The following is an 18,029-nucleotide window of genomic DNA, read 5'->3' as shown; positions in this document are numbered from 1 at the left end:
CAGTAAGTATGTGTTTATGGACCAGAACTTTGGTTCAGGTTCCCTTCAGTAAGGCTAGATTCAAAGTGGACATGGGGTTCCCTGTAAAAGCATAAATTAAGCAGAACAGAGAAGCTGCACCACACACTATCTGCGCTTTGCACCATACACAGGGGCAAAGCAATAGGGGTTGCAGAGGTTGCAATCGCATTGGGGCCCTTAAGTCAGAGGGGCCCCGAAGGGCCCTCCCTCAACTACAGTATTAGTTCTCTATTGGTCCTGTGCTCATAATAATCACTACTATAGATACTTTGAATAGTGAGAATCATTAACAAACAGCTCCCCATCCCCTTCTAGCACCTCTGACACTGTAGTTGCCATTGGCAGGTTTTGGTGCGCTGTATCAATTGTAAATCATAGAGTGCATTGTAAAACTTGCATTGAGGCCCACAGCTCCTTAGCTACACCACTGACCATACACAGTGAAGCACACCATCAATGAAAAGTATGCTTCACTGTCACTGTTTATGCTCATCCAGTACGTTAAGATGAACCGCATTTTGAACTGCCCGCATTTTGAATGTCGCATAGGTGGTACATTGCAGTGCGATGTTACAATGCATCCATTACTTTACACCGTGGGAGTTTGTTACTCCCTGAAATATAGGTCTGAAACACGATGTGTGCATTCCCTTTATGAAAGGTTCAGAACCCCAGTAGGACCCCAGGTAAGGATTCTAATATGTCTCCTTGCTTTGCCAAATGGCACTGGGCGGTGTAGTGATTAGTTCCTGGATGAACGATATGTGGGTGAACCGGCTCTTATGGGAAATACTGCACATCAATACTAGTCTCCACAGGAAAAGGAGAAAAATAGATAAATAGATAAACAGAAAATACAATCAGTTACCGGCTTCCTCTCCTTCCTGAGGGCCGTAGTATGTGAACAATCTATCCAGTAAGGTGTCTTCATTTCCACCAGGCTGCAAGGCTTCTTCCTCCAGCAACCACAGCAAACCTCTGGCCTCATCAGTCCTTGCAAGAGTCCTTACCTGAGATTAAAAGCAAACGGATTACCCAAGATGCATTTCTGCAGTCTTCCTCTGTCAAGCATATTTTTCATGTACAAGCCCAAGGAATGAGACCTGCTAACAAACTTCCATTAATCAGAGTAACAACCACCTTCTTTTCCCACTTAGCCACATTCTCATCTCATTTCTCCAGTCCTCCAGGCAGCTTTGACTCTAATTGCCAGCCTGATTTTCCTGATGAAACAGCAGCAGAGAAAAAAGGGGTCTGAAGAGGAAAAAAAAGTAGTAATCACAGGGCCGCGGAGTCAGCAGGGGTAATTCTAGGCCCTATTTTCCAAAGACACTTAAAGGAGGGAATCGATACTTAATGCTCCAGCTTGTAAAAACACATTATTTTGTAGTAAAATGTTTTAGTCTGCATTCTTGCTTCAGCTGTATATTCAGTCTGGGCAGCAACAAGGCAAAATTACAGCTCTTGCTAAAGGACAATACAAAGATCCACTTAACAAATAGACACTGCAAGCTTTGTGCTGGGCTGTTCTGTCTGGCCCAGCTGAATGCAGCACAAAACCTTAGAAGTAACATGTGTGTGTGTGTGTGTGTGTGTGTGTGTGTGTGTGTGTGTGTGTGTGTGTGTGTGTGTACGTACGTGTGTACCTGTGTGTGTGTGTACCTGTGTGTGTGTGTGTGTGTGTACCTGTGTGTGTGTGTGTACCTGTGTGTGTGTGTACCTGTGTGTGTGTACCTGTGTGTGTGTGTACCTGTGTGTGTGTACCTGTGTGTGTGTGTGTACCTGTGTGTGTGTGTGTGTGTGTGTGTGTACCTGTGTGTGTGTGTGTGTGTGTGTACCTGTGTGTGTGTGTGTGTGTACCTGTGTGTGTGTGTACCTGTGTGTGTGTGTACCTGTGTGTGTGTGTGTACCTGTGTGTGTGTGTACCTGTGTGTGTGTGTACCTGTGTGTGTGTGTGTACCTGTGTGTGTGTGTGTACCTGTGTGTGTGTGTACCTGTGTGTGTGTGTGTACCTGTGTGTGTGTGTGTGTGTGTGTGTGTGTGTGTGTGTGTGTGTGTGTGTGTGTGTGTGTGTACCTGTGTGTGTGTGTGTGTGTGTGTGTGTGTGTGTGTGCATACCTGTGTGTGTACCTGTGTGTGTGTGTGTGTGTGTGTACGTGTGTGTGTACGTGTGTGTACCTGTGTGTGTGTGTACACCTGTGTGTGTGTGTGTACGTGAGTACGTGTGTAGGTGAGTACGTGAGTGTACGTGTGTGTGTACGTGTGTACGTGTGTGTGTGTACGTGTGTGTGTGTGTGTACCTGTGTGTGTGTGTACCTGTGTGTGTGTGTGTGTACCTGTGTGTGTGTGTGTACCTGTGTGTGTGTGTACCTGTGTGTGTGTGTGTACCTGTGTGTGTGTGTGTGTGTGTGTGTGTGTATACCTGTGTGTGTACCTGTGTGTGTGTGTGTGTACGTGTGTGTGTGTACGTGTGTGTACCTGTGTGTGTGTGTACACCTGTGTGTGTGTGTGTGTGTGTGTGTGTGTGTGTGTGTGTATACCTGTGTGTGTACCTGTGTGTGTGTGTGTGTACGTGTGTGTGTGTACGTGTGTGTACCTGTGTGTGTGTGTACACCTGTGTGTGTGTGTGTACCTGTGTGTGTGTGTGTACCTGTGTGTGTGTGTGTACCTGTGTGTGTGTGTACCTGTGTGTGTGTGTGTACCTGTGTGTGTGTGTGTGTGTGTGTGTGTGTGTGTGTATACCTGTGTGTGTGTGTGTGTACGTGTGTGTGTGTACGTGTGTGTACCTGTGTGTGTGTGTACACCTGTGTGTGTGTGTGTACGTGAGTACGTGTGTAGGTGAGTACGTGAGTGTACGTGTGTGTGTGTACGTGTGTGTGTGTGTGTACGTGTGTGTGTGTGTGTACGTGTGTGTGTTTGTGTACGTGTGTGTGTTACATATAATCTCAGCCTATTGATATTAATATGCAGCTTCAAAATTTCTATTCCCGATAGTCATGCACTGCATGGATACAGGGATTCAGATGCATAACTGCGGTGCACAAGTGCAACTCAGGCCGAAAAAAAAAAAAAAAAAAGAAATACAGCCTAGTTGTTTGTATGCTTGCCACTGTACAGGTGGCAACATCTTTAGTCCTGCCAGGTGATCAATGTGGAGGGTTCACTTACTGAGATTTCTATGCACAGAGGGAGATACTGCTTGCATGGCAGTTGGAAACGGCCATTATTTCCCTCAATGCAGTAAGATTCACAGACAGGAAACTGTCAGGGCCATGGCCCTGACATCACGCTGTGGGAGGTGTGTCACTACAATATCAGCCACACAGATGTCCCTGATTATTTATTTGAGAAAAGTTAAAGCTTTTTCCTGGGAAAGAGGGCATCAGCTACTGATTGGGATCGAGTTCAATCCTAGGTTAAAGTTCCTCTTTAAAGAGAATCCGAGATGAAAAACAAACTATAACCAATAACTTGTCTATATATCTTATCTACAGTTTACTCAGCAAATCTAGCAGCAAACAGCTTTAACAATATATGATTATTTCTTCTTGTGCTACAATGAGACCAGCCATGTTCTGCATGTGATCATTACACACAGGCAAGCTGCTCTGCATCTCCACCCCTCAGCCTGTGAAACCTTCACTCCCCTCTCCTCCTCCCCTCTGCCTCTGAAATCTCTGGCTAGTAACATCTCCTCCTCCTAGTGCCTAGGCGCTGGAGGAGCTGTGGGCAAGGCTTGTTTAGTTTATAGGGAATTAGGGTATTAAAACAAAAAAAAAAAGTATTTGGCTTGAGGAATGCCCTATAAACTATATGAAAGGAACACAATTAACCACTTCTGTACCACAGGGTTTTTTGCTGATCGGTGCTGCGTGGGCTCTCCAGCCCGCAGCACCGATCAGCTGGCAGCCAGGGCGATCAGACTGCCACCCTTTTTTCCCCACTAGGGGGATGTCCTGCAGGGGGCTCTGATCGCCGCCGGCTGCTTGCGCTTGCGGGGGGGCTCTTCAAAGCCCCCCTCCGCAGCGCTTCCTGGCCTCCTTCCCCTTTCCTTCCCCTTCCTCTGTGAGCGGCGCAGGACGGATTTCCGTCCTGCGCCTGATGGGATAGGCTTTAGCCTATCAGATGCCGGCGATCCCCGGCCAATCAGAGGCCGGGGATCGCCGATCCCCTCTACGGCGCTGCTGCGCAGCAGCGCTGTATACATGTAAACACCGGGTAAAATCTTCCCCGTGTGTTTACATTTACCCTGCGAGCCGCCGATCGGCTCGCAGGGTGTTCACGGAGACACCCTCCGTGAGCTGACATGGAACGGCCGCTCATACGAGCGGCCGTTTCCATGGAATCCACTTCAGGATTCAGGGGCGTACTTAAGCGTACGCAGAATCCTGAAGTGGTTAAACAATGCGTAAAAATTTATCTCGGATCTACTTTAAGACTTGCATCTTTTAACCCTAACCTGCACTGACCTTCTTTAAACCCAAAACTATCTATACAACATGCCTCCTTTTACAGAAATCAATTCAGTTATGAATTCCAAATGACTGACATGCCTAGTTATCAGTTCATAAAACTGTTAAGGTTTTCCCTAAACTGATGTATGTCCTGAAAAACAAAACTGATTGGCTGCTGCAGATTGCTGCTTGTCTCAACTTTTTACTTAGTGAATGAACCGAACGCATGAAAGTACTGATTACAAACATTTACCACTCAACATAAAAATAAGTGAGGCTTCAAGACCTTCAGCCGCTGCCAATGACGAGGTAAAAGCATTTCATATGGGATTTTACCGATGTCAATAAGATCCCATCTGTTTTCTGTTACATTAAAGCATACAGGAAAAGATAACGTCTCAGGGAAGAGGCAACCTTGAAATAGGAAATCGGCATTGATGGACAATGTTCCAAAGGTCACAGCAAACATCATCTATCACAGCACAGGTTACAACCTTGCTATAAACTAAGCGCTTAGCACACTTCTTTGCACAAGAATTACATCTCGGCTATAATGTCACAAGCCGCAGCTTCAGGGCCATAAATGCTGAAATCCAGACATCACTATTTCATCAGTTTTACGGGGCTTGTAAAGTGCTGTAATAGTGACAAGTGAAATGATGTGTATAGTGAGATCTACGTCTGGCCAAGGCCGGAACTGCAAATCTTGCACCACGTGACCATTAGGACTCAAATCTCTATAACGTGAAGTGAAGGGACACAATCTGAAAGAGGCCTTGCTGAAGCATAATGAGACTGTTTCAATTATGCTGACTTATTAGTCTGCTATTTCCAGTGAGTGTTTGGGGATTACAGTATTACTATATACCTGAGTTTGCAGTTTGCCAAACATAATGCAAAGTGGGGAAACCACTTGGGGTCCAAATTAAATGGCTCTGCGGGCCAGATTTCCTATGCTTGAAAAATGCGACAAATCTACATCTTGAAGATACAGACATACTTTCCACAGTATATTTCCACTACAGTATCAGTTTCAATAGGTGATTCGTGCTGCCTGTTTTTCTTGTCTAACTAAGAGCTGCAATCTTGCTAGTGATGCCCACTTCACACAGCAGCTTGGCAAAATACAAAAAAAAAATCATGTGCATTTTCTCTCTGCACAGTATTTTGACCTTGTTATCTGGAGTTACTGTAAACAACTCCAGCAGTGGGTTGCAAAAGTATGCGGCACCCTTGAAGTTTTCCACATTTTGTCACATTACTGCCACAAACATGCACCAATTTTATTGGAATTCCACATGAAAGACCAACACAAAGTGGTGTACACATGAGAAGTGGAACGAAAATCATACACGATTCCAAACATTTTTTACAAATAAATAACTGCAAAGCGGTGTGTGCATAATTATACGACCCCCTTTGATCTGAGTGCAGTCAGTTGCCTATAGACATTGCCTGATGAGTGCTAATGACTAAATAGAGTGCACCTGTGTGTAATCCAGTGGCGTACCTAGGGTATCTGACACCCGGTGCTGGGTATTATAAGACCCCCCCCCACACACACACACACACACACACACACACACACACACACAAAAAGTAAAGGGGCAAAAAACGGGTGGGGATATAACATGGCAAAAAATGGGCGAGACCGGATGAGGGCGGAGCTAACTGTAATTTACTGTGAACCCGGGGTGAGAGTGATATGGAGGCTGCCATATTATCTCCTTTTAAACAATACTAGTTGCCTGCCAGCCCTGCTGATCTATTTGGCTGCAGTAGTGAACTGAATCACACCAGAAACAAGCATGCTTGTTCAGGGTCTATGGTTGAAAGAATTAGAGGCAGAGGACCAGCACGGCAGCCAGGCAACTGGTATTGCTTAAAAGGAGATAAATATGGCAGCCTCACTATTATTCTCACCTCGGGTTCCCTTTAAAAGTGCAACGCAAAGACAGTGGACCCAAGTTTTGGTGACCCTTTCCCCAGAAAATTCACATAATTGTGCAGGTTTTCTCAAGAAAATACACATAATGTGTGCAGATTTGCCCAGAGAATAGGTTCAATCATGTCAGCAGATTTGCCCAGAAAATACATGCAATCATGTCGGCAGATTTGCCCAGAAAATACATGCAATCATGTCGGCAGATTTGCCCAGAAAACACTTCAATCGTGAAGCAGACCTGGCCAGAACATAAACGTAAAAATATAAATTATAAAAAAAAACAAAAAAAAAAAAATTTACTCACCTGCAGCAGAGCTCCTGTCCCGGGCCTCCGTCCGGTGCGCAGCTTCCACGATCCTCTGCAGACAGCAACTGAAACTCCCAAAGTCTCCAGAGCAGGGCTTCGGACATTTTAATATAGCCCTGCTCTGCTGCTGCGGTGAACTGACAAGACATCTATTAGATGCCGAAAGTCAGTTCACGCTGGGGGGTGGGGTGCTTGGAGAATTTTAGGGGGTGCTTCAGCACCCAAAGCACCCCCCCCCCCCCCCGGTGCCGCAACTGCCCCCAGTATAGGTAGCTAGCAGTTGCCCCCAGTATAGGTAGCTAGTTGCCCCCAGTGAAGGTAGTATAGTTGCCCCCATTGAAGGTAGTATAGTTGCCCCCAGGATAGGCAGCATAGCTGCTGCCCCCAATGTAGGTAGTGTTGCTGCCCCCAGTGTAGCTAGTATAGTGGCCCCCGTACAGCTGCCCTCCAGTATAGGTAGTATAGTGGCGCCCATAGTTGCCCCAGTATAGCTAGTATAGTGGCCCCCAGTGTAGCTAGTATAACCACATAACGACCGCCCCCAGCCGATGGGCGGCGGCAAAGTCTGGGCCCAAACGACCGCAATACGCCCATCGGCGGGGGCGGCTGCGGGAGTGGCTATGCGGCGATCGCGTCATTCGTGACGCGATCAGCCGCCGGGGACTGGCTCCGCCCCCCGTTCGCCGTAACCCGCCGGCCGTTCGGAAGCGCCGGCGGGTTACTGGCATCCGGATCGCCGCTGCAACAGTGTATAATAGGCTTTGTAATGTATACAAAGCCTATTATACTGGCTGCCTCCTGCCCTGGTGGTCCCAGTGTCCGAGGGACCACCAGGGCAGGCTGCAGCCACCCTAGTCTGCACCAAACACACTGATTTCCCCCCCCCCTGCCCCCTGATCGCCCACAGCACCCCTCAGACCCCCCCCTGCCCACCCCCCAGACCACTGTTTGCACCCAGTCACCCTCCTAATCACCCATCAATCACTCCCTGTCACTATCTGTCAACGCTATTTTTTTTTTAAGTCCCTAATCTGCCCCCTACTCCCTCCTGATCACCCCCCCACCCCTCAGATTCTCCCCAGACCCCCCCCAGACCCCCCCCCCCCCCGTGTACTGTATGCATCTATCCCCCCTGATCACCTGTCAATCACCTGTCAATCACCTGTCAATCACCTGTCAATCACCCGTCAATCACCCCCTGTCACTGCCACCCATCAATCAGCCCCTGATCTGCCCCTTGCGGGCAATCTGATCACCCCCCCACACCAATAGATCGCCCGCAGATCCGACATCAGATCACCTCCCAAATCCATTGTTTACATCTATTCTCTCCTCTAAACACCCACTAATTACCCATCAATCACCCCCTATCACCACCTGTCACTGTTACCCATCAGATTAGACCCTAATCTGCCCCTTGCGGGCACCCAATCACCTGCCCACACGCTCAGATTGCCCTCAGACCCCCCCCTTATCAATTCGCCCGTGCAATATTTACATCTGTTCTCCCCTGTAATAACCCACTGATTACCTGTCAATCACCCATCAATCACCCCCTGTCACTGCCACCCATCAATCACCCCCTGTCACTGCCACCCATCAATCAGCCCCTAACCTGCCCCTTGCGGGCAATCTGATCACCCACCCACACCAATAGATCGCCCGCAGATCCGACATCAGATCACCTCCCAAATCCATTGTTTACATCTATTCTCTCCTCTAAACACCCACTAATTACCCATCAATCACCCCCTATCACCACCTGTCACTGTTACCCATCAGATTAGACCCTAATCTGCCCCTTGCGGGCACCCAATCACCTGCCCACACGCTCAGATTGCCCTCAGACCCCCCCCTTATCAATTCGCCCGTGCAATATTTACATCTGTTCTCCCCTGTAATAACCCACTGATTACCTGTCAATCACCCATCAATCACCCCCTGTCACTGCCACCCATCAATCACCCCCTGTCACTGCCACCCATCAATCAGCCCCTAACCTGCCCCTTGCGGGCAATCTGATCACCCACCCACACCAATAGATCGCCCGCAGATCCGACATCAGATCACCTCCCAAATCCATTGTTTACATCTATTCTCTCCTCTAAACACCCACTAATTACCCATCAATCACCCCCTATCACCACCTGTCACTGTTACCCATCAGATTAGACCCTAATCTGCCCCTTGCGGGCACCCAATCACCCGCCCACACCTCAGAACGCCCTCAGACCCCAGCCCTGATCACCTCGCCAGTGCATTGCTTGCATCTATTTCCCCCCTCTAATCACACCTTGAGACACCCATCAATCACCTCCTGTCACCCCCTAGCACACCTACCCATCAGATCAGGCCCTAATTTGCCCCGTGTGGGCTCCTGATCACTCGGCCAAACCCTCAGATCCCCCTCAGACCCCCTTCCGATCACCTCCCCAGTGCATTGATTGCATCTATTTTCCCCTCTAACCGCCCCCTGAGACACCCATCAATCACCTCCTGTCACCCCCCTAGCACTCCTATCCATCAGATCAGGCCCAATACATCCTGTCATCTAAGAGGCCACCCTGCTTATGACCGATTCCACAAAATTTGCCCCCTCATAGACCACCTGTCATCAAAATTTGCAGATGCTTATACCCCTGAACAGTCATTTTGAGAAATTTGGTTTCCAGACTACTCACAGTTTTGGGCCCGTAAAATGCCAGGGCAGTATAGGAACCCCACAAGTGACCCCATTTTAGAAAGAAGACACCCCAAGGTATTCTGTTAGGTGTATGATGAGTTCATAGAATATTTTATTTTTTGTCAAAAGTTAGCGGAAATTGGATTGTTATTGTTTTTTTCACAAAGTGTCATTTTTCACTAACTTGTGAGAAAAAATAAAATCTTCTATGAACTCACCATACCCCTAACGGAATACCTTGGGGTGTCTTCTTTCTAAAATGGGGTCACTTGTGGGGTTCCTATACTGCCCTGGCATTTTAGGGGCCCTAAACCGTGAGGAGTAGTCTAGAAAACAAATGCCTCAAAATGACCTGTGAATAGGACGTTGGGCCCCTTAGCGCACCTAGGCTGCAAAAAAGTGTCACACATGTGGTATCGCCGTACTCAGAAGAAGTAGTATAATGTGTTTTGGGGTGTATTTTTATACATACCCATGCTGGGTGGGAGAAATCTCTCTGTAAATGGACAATTGTGTGTAAAAAAAATCAAATAATTGTCATTTACAGAGATATTTCTCCCACCCAGCATGGGTATGTGTAAAAATACACCCCAAAACACATTATACTACTTCTCCTGAGTACGGCGGTACCACATGTGTGGCACTTTTTTGCACCCTAAGTGCGCTAAGGGGCCCAAAGTCCAATGAGTACCTTTAGGATTTCACAGGTCATTTTGCCACATTTGGTTTCAAGACTACTCCTCACGGTTTAGGGCCCCTAAAATGCCAGGGCAGTATAGGAACCCCACAAATGACTCCATTTTAGAAAGAAGACACCCCAAGGTATTCCGTTAGGAGAATGGCGAGTTCATAGAAGATTTTATTTTTTGTCACAAGTTAGCGGAAAATGACACTTTGTGAAAAAAAACAATTACAATCAATTTCCGCTAACTTGTGACAAAAAAAAAAAATCTTCTATGAACTCACCATACATCTAACGGAATACCTTGGGGTGTCTTCTTTCTAAAATGGGGTAATTTGTGGGGTTCCTATACTGTCCTGGCATTTTAGGGGCCCTAAACCGTGAGGAGTAGTCTTGAAACGAAATTTCTCAAAATGACCTGTGAAATCCTAAAGGTACTCATTGGACTTTGGGCCCCTTAGCGCAGTTAGGGTGCAAAAAAGTGCCACACATGTGGTATCGCCGTACTCAGGAGAAGTAGTATAATGTGTTTTGGGGTGTATTTTTCCACATACCCATGCTGAGTGGGAGAAATATCTCTATAAATAGACAATTGTGTGTAAAAAAAATAAAAAAATTGTCATTTACGGAGATATTTCTCCCACCCAGCATGTGTATGTGTAAAAATACACCCCAAAACACATTATACTACTTTTCCTGAGTACGGCAATACCACATGTGTGGCACTTTTTTGCGGCCTAACTGCGCTAAGGGGCCCAAAGTCCAATGAGCATCTTTAGGCTTTACAGGGGTGCTTACAATTAGGCACCCCCCAAATGCCAGGACAGTAAACACACCCCACAAATGACCCCATTCTGGAAAGTAGACACTTCAAGGTATTCAGAGAGGAGCATAGTGAGTCCGTGGCAGATTTCATTTTTTTTTGTCGCAAGTTAGAAGAAATGGAAACTTTTTTTTTTTTTTTTTTTTGTCACAAACTGTCATTTTCCGCTAACTTGTGACAAAAAATAAAATCTTCTATGAACTCACCATGCCTCTCACTGAATACTTTGGGATGTCTTCTTTCCAAAATGGGGTCATTTGGGGGGTATTTGTACTATCCTGGAATTTTAGCCCCTCATGAAACATGACAGGTGCGCAGAAAAGTCAGAGATGCTTGAAAATGGGAAAATTCACTTTTGGCACCATAGTTTGTAAACGCTATAACTTTTACCCAATCCAATAAATATACACTGAATGTTTTTTTTTTTATCAAAGACATGTAGCAGAATAACTTTCGCGCTCAAATGTATAGGAAATTTTACTTTATTTGAAAAATGTCAGCACAGAAAGTTAAAAAAGTCATTTTTTTGACAAAATTCATGTCTTTTTTGATGAATATAATAAAAAGTAAAACTCGCAGCAGCAATCAAATAGCATCAAAAGAAAGCTGTATTAGTGACAAGAAAAGGAGGTAAAATTCATTTAGGTGGTAGGTTTTATGACCGAGCAATAAACCGTGAAAGCTGCAGTGGTCTGAATGGAGAAAAAGGCTCTGGTCCTTAAGGGGCGAAAAGACTGTGGTCCCGAAGTGGATAATGGCCTCCATTGTAGCTGGTATGGTGCCCCCTCCTATAGGTAATATAGTGGCCCCCAGTATAGCTAGTGCAGCGACCCCCATGCCCAGTGTAGCTAGTATAGTGGCCCCCGTATAGCTGCCCCCAGTATAGGTTGTATAGTGGCCCCCAGTATAGCTAGTATAGTGGCCCCCAGTTTAGGTAGTATAGTGGCCCCCAGTTTAGGTAGTATAGTGGCCCCCAGTTTAGGTAGTATAGTGGCCCCCAGTTTAGGTAGTATAGTGGCCCCCAGTTTAGGTAGTATAGTGGCCTCCAGTTTAGGTAGTATAGTGTGCCCCCCCCCAGTGTAGCTAGGAGGGGTGACAGCAGGGATAGCGGTGGGGAGTTGGGGACATAGCCCCTCCCTCACCTGGGTCCCCTCCTTCTGCCTCTCCTCCCCCCCCAAATGCGGGCAGCAAACGGCGAGCAATGATTGGAGGCGCAGAAGAGGCACGTGACGGCGACGCAGCGTTCCAGGCTGATATGCAGAAGTGACGTAAGTATTCTCCGTGCCCGCCTGCTCGCTGCCCACTGGCCCCAGCCCGCTGCCCGCATTTCGGGGGCGGGGGGTGGGTGATGAGAGGCAGAAGGAGGGGACCCAGGTGAGGAAGGGGGGGGATATGTCTCCCCTCCCCGCCGCTGTCCCTGCTGTCACCGCTCCTCCTAGCGCTGCTCTTCCCCGCTCCTGCATGACTTGGGGGGTCGTGGCGACACCCCCCTGGCTGTCTGGCACCCGGTGCGCCACGCCCCCCTGCGCCCTGTGATAGGAACGCCACTGGTGTAATCTAATGTCAGTACAAATACAGCTGCTCTGTGAGAGCCTCAGAGGTTTTCTAAGAGAATATTGGGAGCAACAAAACCGTGAAGTCCACAGAACACACAAGACAGGTCAGGGATCAAGTTATTGAGAAATTTAAAGCAGGCTTAGGCTACAAAAAGATTTCCAAAGCCTTGAACATCCCATAGAGCACTGTTCAAGCGATCATTCAGAAATGGAAGGAGTATGGCACAACTGTAAACCTACCAAGACAAGGCCATCCACCTAAACTCACAGGCCGAACAAGGAGAGCGCTGATCAGAAATGCAGTCAAGAGGCCCATGGTGACTCTGGACAAGCTGCAGAGATCTACAGCTCAGGTGGGAGACTCTGTCCATAGAACAACTACTTGTCATGCACTGTACAAAGTTGGCCTTTATGGAAGAGTGGCAAGAAGAAAGGCATTGTTTACAGAAAGCATAAGAAGTCCCGTTTGCAGTTTGCCACAAGCTATGTGGGGACACAGCAACCATGTGGAAGAAGGTGCTCTGGTCAGATGAGACCAAAATGGAACTTTTTGGCCAAAATGCAAAACGCTATGTGTGGCGGAAAACTAACACTGCACATCACTCTGAACACACCATCCCCACTGTCAAATATGGTGGTGGCAGCATCATGCTCGGGGGTCGCATCTCTTCAGCAGGGACAGGGAAGCTGGTCGGAATTGATGGGAAGATGGATGGAGCCAAATACAGGGCAAGCTTGGAAGAAAACCTTTTGGAGACTGCAAAAGACTTGAGACTGGGGCGGGGGTTCACCTTCCAGCAGGACAATGACCCTAAACATAAAGCCAGGGCAACAATGGAATGGTTTAAAACAAAACATATCCATGTGTTAGAATGACCCAGCCAAAGTCCAGATCTAAATCCAATCGAGAATCTGTGGCAAGATCTGAAAACTGCTGTTCACAAACGCTGTCCATCTAATCTGACTGAGCTGGAGCTGTTTTGCAAAGAAGAATGGGCAAGGATTTGAGTCTCTAGATGTGCAAAGCTGGTAGGGACATACCCTAAAAGACTGGCAGCTGTAATTGCAGCAAAAGGTGGTTCTACAAAGTATTGACTCAGGGGGCCGAATAATTACGCACACCCCACTTTGCAGTTATTGATCTGTAAAAAAAATTTTTGAATCATGTATGATTTTCATTCCACTTCTCACGTGTACACCACTTTGTATTGGTCTTTCACGTGGAATTCCAATAAAATTGATGCATGTTTGTGGCAGTAATGTGACAAAATGTGGAAAACTTCAAGGGGGCCGAATACTTTTGCAACCCACTGTATCTGTGTTTCTAAACCATCTACTCAGCGATCCACGCCGCACTCCATCCTCCTGATATGTCCTCCTTCGCAGAAGTTCCAGCTGTGAAGGAGGAAGTGTCAAGGGCATGGAGCACGGCAGGTAAATTAACCCTCTCTGCTGCGGGCCACTCCTGGAACACAAGTGGGTGCAGTTTCACTTCTCGCAAAACGGTGCTTGCTCATACTTCTGGACCAAAAAGAAGCTTAAGCAGGAAATTCAAAGATACTTATTCCAAGGCTTTCATTCTGTGTAGTGCTGCACCAAGATGGAAGCTCTAGGAAAATAATGTTTTCATTTCCAGTCAGGGCTTGACATTGCTATACTGATCTGACCAGTGGCGTAGCAATAGGGGTTGCAGAGGTTGCGAGCGCATGGGGCACTCCCTCAAACACCGTATTAGTTCTCTATTGGTCCTGTGCTGGTAATAATCACTTCTATAGATGCTCTAAATTGTTGTAATCAATAACAAGCTGTTCTTCATCTCCTTTTTCACCTCTGACACTGTGGTTGTCCTTGGCAGGTTTTGGTGCACTGTATCAATTGGTATGTATAGAGTGCTTGGGGGGGCTCAAGTAAAACTTGCACTGGGGCCCACAGCTCCTTAGCTACACCACTGGATCTGATCAATGAGAATTCTCATCAAGGAAGAATACTTACTGACCCAGAACAACATAGAGCCTTGGCAAAAGAATGAAATAATACTATCGGCGTTCTTTCAGAGCACTAAAGCATCAGTGTGTGGTTGTATAGGAAGAAAAAAAAATTCCACCACAAGTCGTGCCACAGAACTAATCTAGGTGCGTGACCGTAATTACCACCCCCAACTTCATCTGGACACAGGAGGAGGGAATCAGAGCTTTGCCCTTGGCATTGGTGGGAGGATGTGGTTGAATTTAGATATTCCTGATGGCCTAAATAGCAGAAAATAAATGTACATGTGACCCTTTCTCTAAACCCCTTTGTGCATGATAAAGAAAAATACTTTTTGTGCAAGAACGATGTAATAACCTATGCTAAAAGCTTCCATCAATAAGTTCTTCAAAACACTTTCTTTTCTCAAACACGAGCCCGAATATCTATTTCAAGCAACGTCAGAAGTCTTGATCCCATTTTACATTTTTCCCTGACAAAAATTGTAACAAAACAAGCGGATTTAGCTCGTCTTTGATCTGCAAATAGCCGAGTGTGTACAAAGAGAAGGGCTGAGCACACAAAAACTCCAGGAAGGTGTTGCATCTTCCAGCGCTGTTAGAACAGGTCATGGACGCCGTTCTGAGGGATGTAAAAATAAAGCGTTCCCCCTTGAAGGGAAAAAAAGCCTTGCTTGGAATCCTTCCCGACACTCTCCTCTCATTAGAAGATTTATCTGTAGGCCGCTGGAGAATGAAAGAGAAGTTTACCTGACCCCGCTAATCTCCCCAGAGGAACGGCGCTCTCGGTTCCCGCGTCCTTGTGAAGGTGCATTTAAAACACAGACTGCTTTTCCCCTTTGTGCCATTGTTTCCTTTTAACAAGGGTTAAAGCACCTCCTTATTTAGAGGCCTAATGAAATAAATACCATATAAATGAAATATAAGACGACCATGAATCATTTATGAAGGTGTGACGGGCTCTCCAGGGTGAAAATCCTTTACTGCTCCTTACCTCTACCTTGGCTGCACAACCTGCCAGATCTGAGCATATGGGTATTTATGAACTGCTTTGAAATGCGGCTTTTTAAGAGCCTCAGCCGCAGACATTTATTGTCAACGTTTTTTATGAGTCATGGAGCTGCTGTCACATTCTATTTAACTTTGCAAGTATTTCTGTTACTTTCCCTGCTAATGTGGATCTTAAGCACAGCAGCCAGGAAAGGAGGGGAGAAAAAAAAAATAGAAATCTCATTCTCAAGAGCATCTGTGAGTCAGAAAAATCCACTCGCTGCCATTTTATGCCTAATAAAGTTAAAAGTTGGATGTGATTGCATCAAAACGAATGATAAAACCGATCTGACAATAGAAAGAATAATAAAACTGTAAAAAGTACTATGAAGACACACCGACAGACATACAGCAAGCTAGGTTAGTTGGAGGACTATAATCACGCACCATTAAGCACTGTGCTGCTACATTTATTTTGGTTGATGGATAATCAGCACAGTGAAACTTTCGAAACTGTTAAGTGTTGACTACCAAAGAAACTTAACATGTGGCTAAGTGGAAAGTGCTTTTATTTGTAGTGTTGGAGCTCCAGGTTCAATTCACGGCCAAGAGTCCGTATGTTCTCCTTGTACTTATGCGAGTTTCTACCAAACTTAACTCTGCTTTCCTGGACAGTGCCTGGATAGTGTAATGGTTAAGGGCTCTGCCTCTGACACAGGAGACCTGGGTTCAAATCTTGGCTCTTCCTGTTCAGTAAGCCAGCACCTATTTAGTAGACCTTGGGCAAGACTCCCTAACACTGTTACTTTCCATAAAGTGTGTTCTAGTGACTGCAGCTCTGGCGCTTTGAGTCCACCAGGACAAAATCGCGATATAAATGTTATTTGTCGGTCTGTCTCACAAAGACATAGTAGTAATTTAAAAGGTGCCAGAAGGCTGCCATCTTCATCCTCTCATACATGCCAGTTGCCCTACTTCTAGCATGATACTCTGCCTCCAATACTTTAAAGTGGAGCTGAAATTAAAAGTGAGGGGGATGTAAATGCTGCCACAGTTCCTTTTAAGCAGTGCACATTGCCTGGCTGTTCTGCTGAACCTCTAACTAATACTTTAGCCTTAGACCCCGAACAAGCATGCAGATCAGGTGTTTGGCTGGATTTGCCGCATGCTTGTTTCAGGTGTGTGATTCAGACAGTACGCTAGACAAAGATCAGCAGGACTGCCAGTCCACTTAACTGGAGTTCCAGTCATCTTATGGAGTTGCGAGAAGGAGAATGGAGGGAACTCATGGACTACGGGGGGCTGGAAAAAGCCCCAGGTAAGAAAAATACAACATTTTTAAGCACAGTTTAGGTGTGCTTTAAAAGGAAATAAATATGGCAGCCTACATATCCCTCTCACTTCAGTTGCCCTTTAAGTCACTAGCTCAGAATAAGCATGCAGGTGTGGAAGTAAATAACTGAAGCCTAAAGCTCAGCATGACTGCCAGGCAACTGGCATAGTTTATGAGGGAATGAAGATGGCATCCTCTGCATTTATCTCACTTCTGGTTCCCTTTAAACTCTCAAGACCCAGGGGTTTAACCCCCCCCCCCCCCAGTGACCATGCCATTTTTTACAATTCGGCACTTTACAACTTTAACGGTTTATTGCTCGTTCATACAGCTTCGCACCCAAATGAATTTTACCTCCTTTTCTTCCCACTAATGGAGCTTTCTTTTGGTGCTATTTGATTGCGGCTGTTAATTTTATTTTTATTAATGAAAAAAGACCTATGTTTTGGAAAACAATTATTTAGTCCCCCCCCCCCCCAATTGGCCTTGGACTACATTACATATACTGCCCAATACATATATAGACATATGGCTATGGCAGGGATTCGATTGTGAGCCCCTCCGAGGCACAGTTAAGTGACAAGACTATACTCTAGACTCTATAGACTATACTGCGTAAGAGGTCAGCGCTATAAGTATTTAAATGAATAATTACCTAATAAAACAGCCTGCCGGCGCTGATCGCTGGGGTCCGCTGTGTTTACTGAAGAGAGCTCGCACTCCTGTGAGCGCCTGTCAAATCTCGCTCCTTGCAAAATGATGCCATATGGTGTCGCGGAGGAGCAACAGAGTCACTCTGTCGCCGCCATCCTGTGTTAGGCGTCCCCAAAACAGCCCTAGCCTATTGTGGGGATAACAGACTAGGACTATGGTAGGGATATTAGATTGTGAGTTCTCTGCAGGACAGTAATGGATATAAATTATTACTGCGTCCTGTAAAGAACTGCAGAAACTGCCATCATTATATACATTTACGATGATTGATACTGAGGCATCTCCTGAGCTCTGAGGGCCTCTGTATTGGGGATATTTTATATGATCCAGAAAGCCTTGCCTAGATTTTAAAATAATTTTCTGCTATGAAGTGGTTGGGAAATGCCTCTCACCTTGATCACATTAGATCATATGTGGTTGAGTAATTGCAGTTACAGCAGCCAGGACAGCTTGAATTAATTTAATTTAAAAAAAAAAAAAGTTTTCAGAACAGAGCCTACAAGTCTGTAATTACATAGCTGTTAATTTGCAGCAAC

General features: G+C 46.2%; 1 protein-coding gene across 24 annotated transcripts in view; it reads right to left on the bottom strand.

Annotated features, from left to right (window-relative positions):
* Nucleotides 1–18,029, bottom strand: part of MYO18A (myosin XVIIIA) — a 488,146-nt gene that overhangs the window by 212,657 nt on the left and 257,460 nt on the right. For all 24 annotated transcript variants that reach the window (XM_068270111.1, XM_068270110.1, XM_068270109.1 and 21 more), the window contains one exon: nt 890–1,031. In XM_068270111.1, coding sequence (XP_068126212.1) covers nt 890–1,031 — 142 coding nt within the window. The remainder of the gene's footprint in view (nt 1–889; nt 1,032–18,029) is intronic.

Source organism: Hyperolius riggenbachi, chromosome 2 (genome assembly GCF_040937935.1).
Source record: "Hyperolius riggenbachi isolate aHypRig1 chromosome 2, aHypRig1.pri, whole genome shotgun sequence".
Classification (NCBI taxonomy): domain Eukaryota; kingdom Metazoa; phylum Chordata; class Amphibia; order Anura; family Hyperoliidae; genus Hyperolius; species Hyperolius riggenbachi.
Note: the sequence above shows the minus strand (reverse complement) of the source record. Positions and strands in the feature narration are given on the sequence as shown.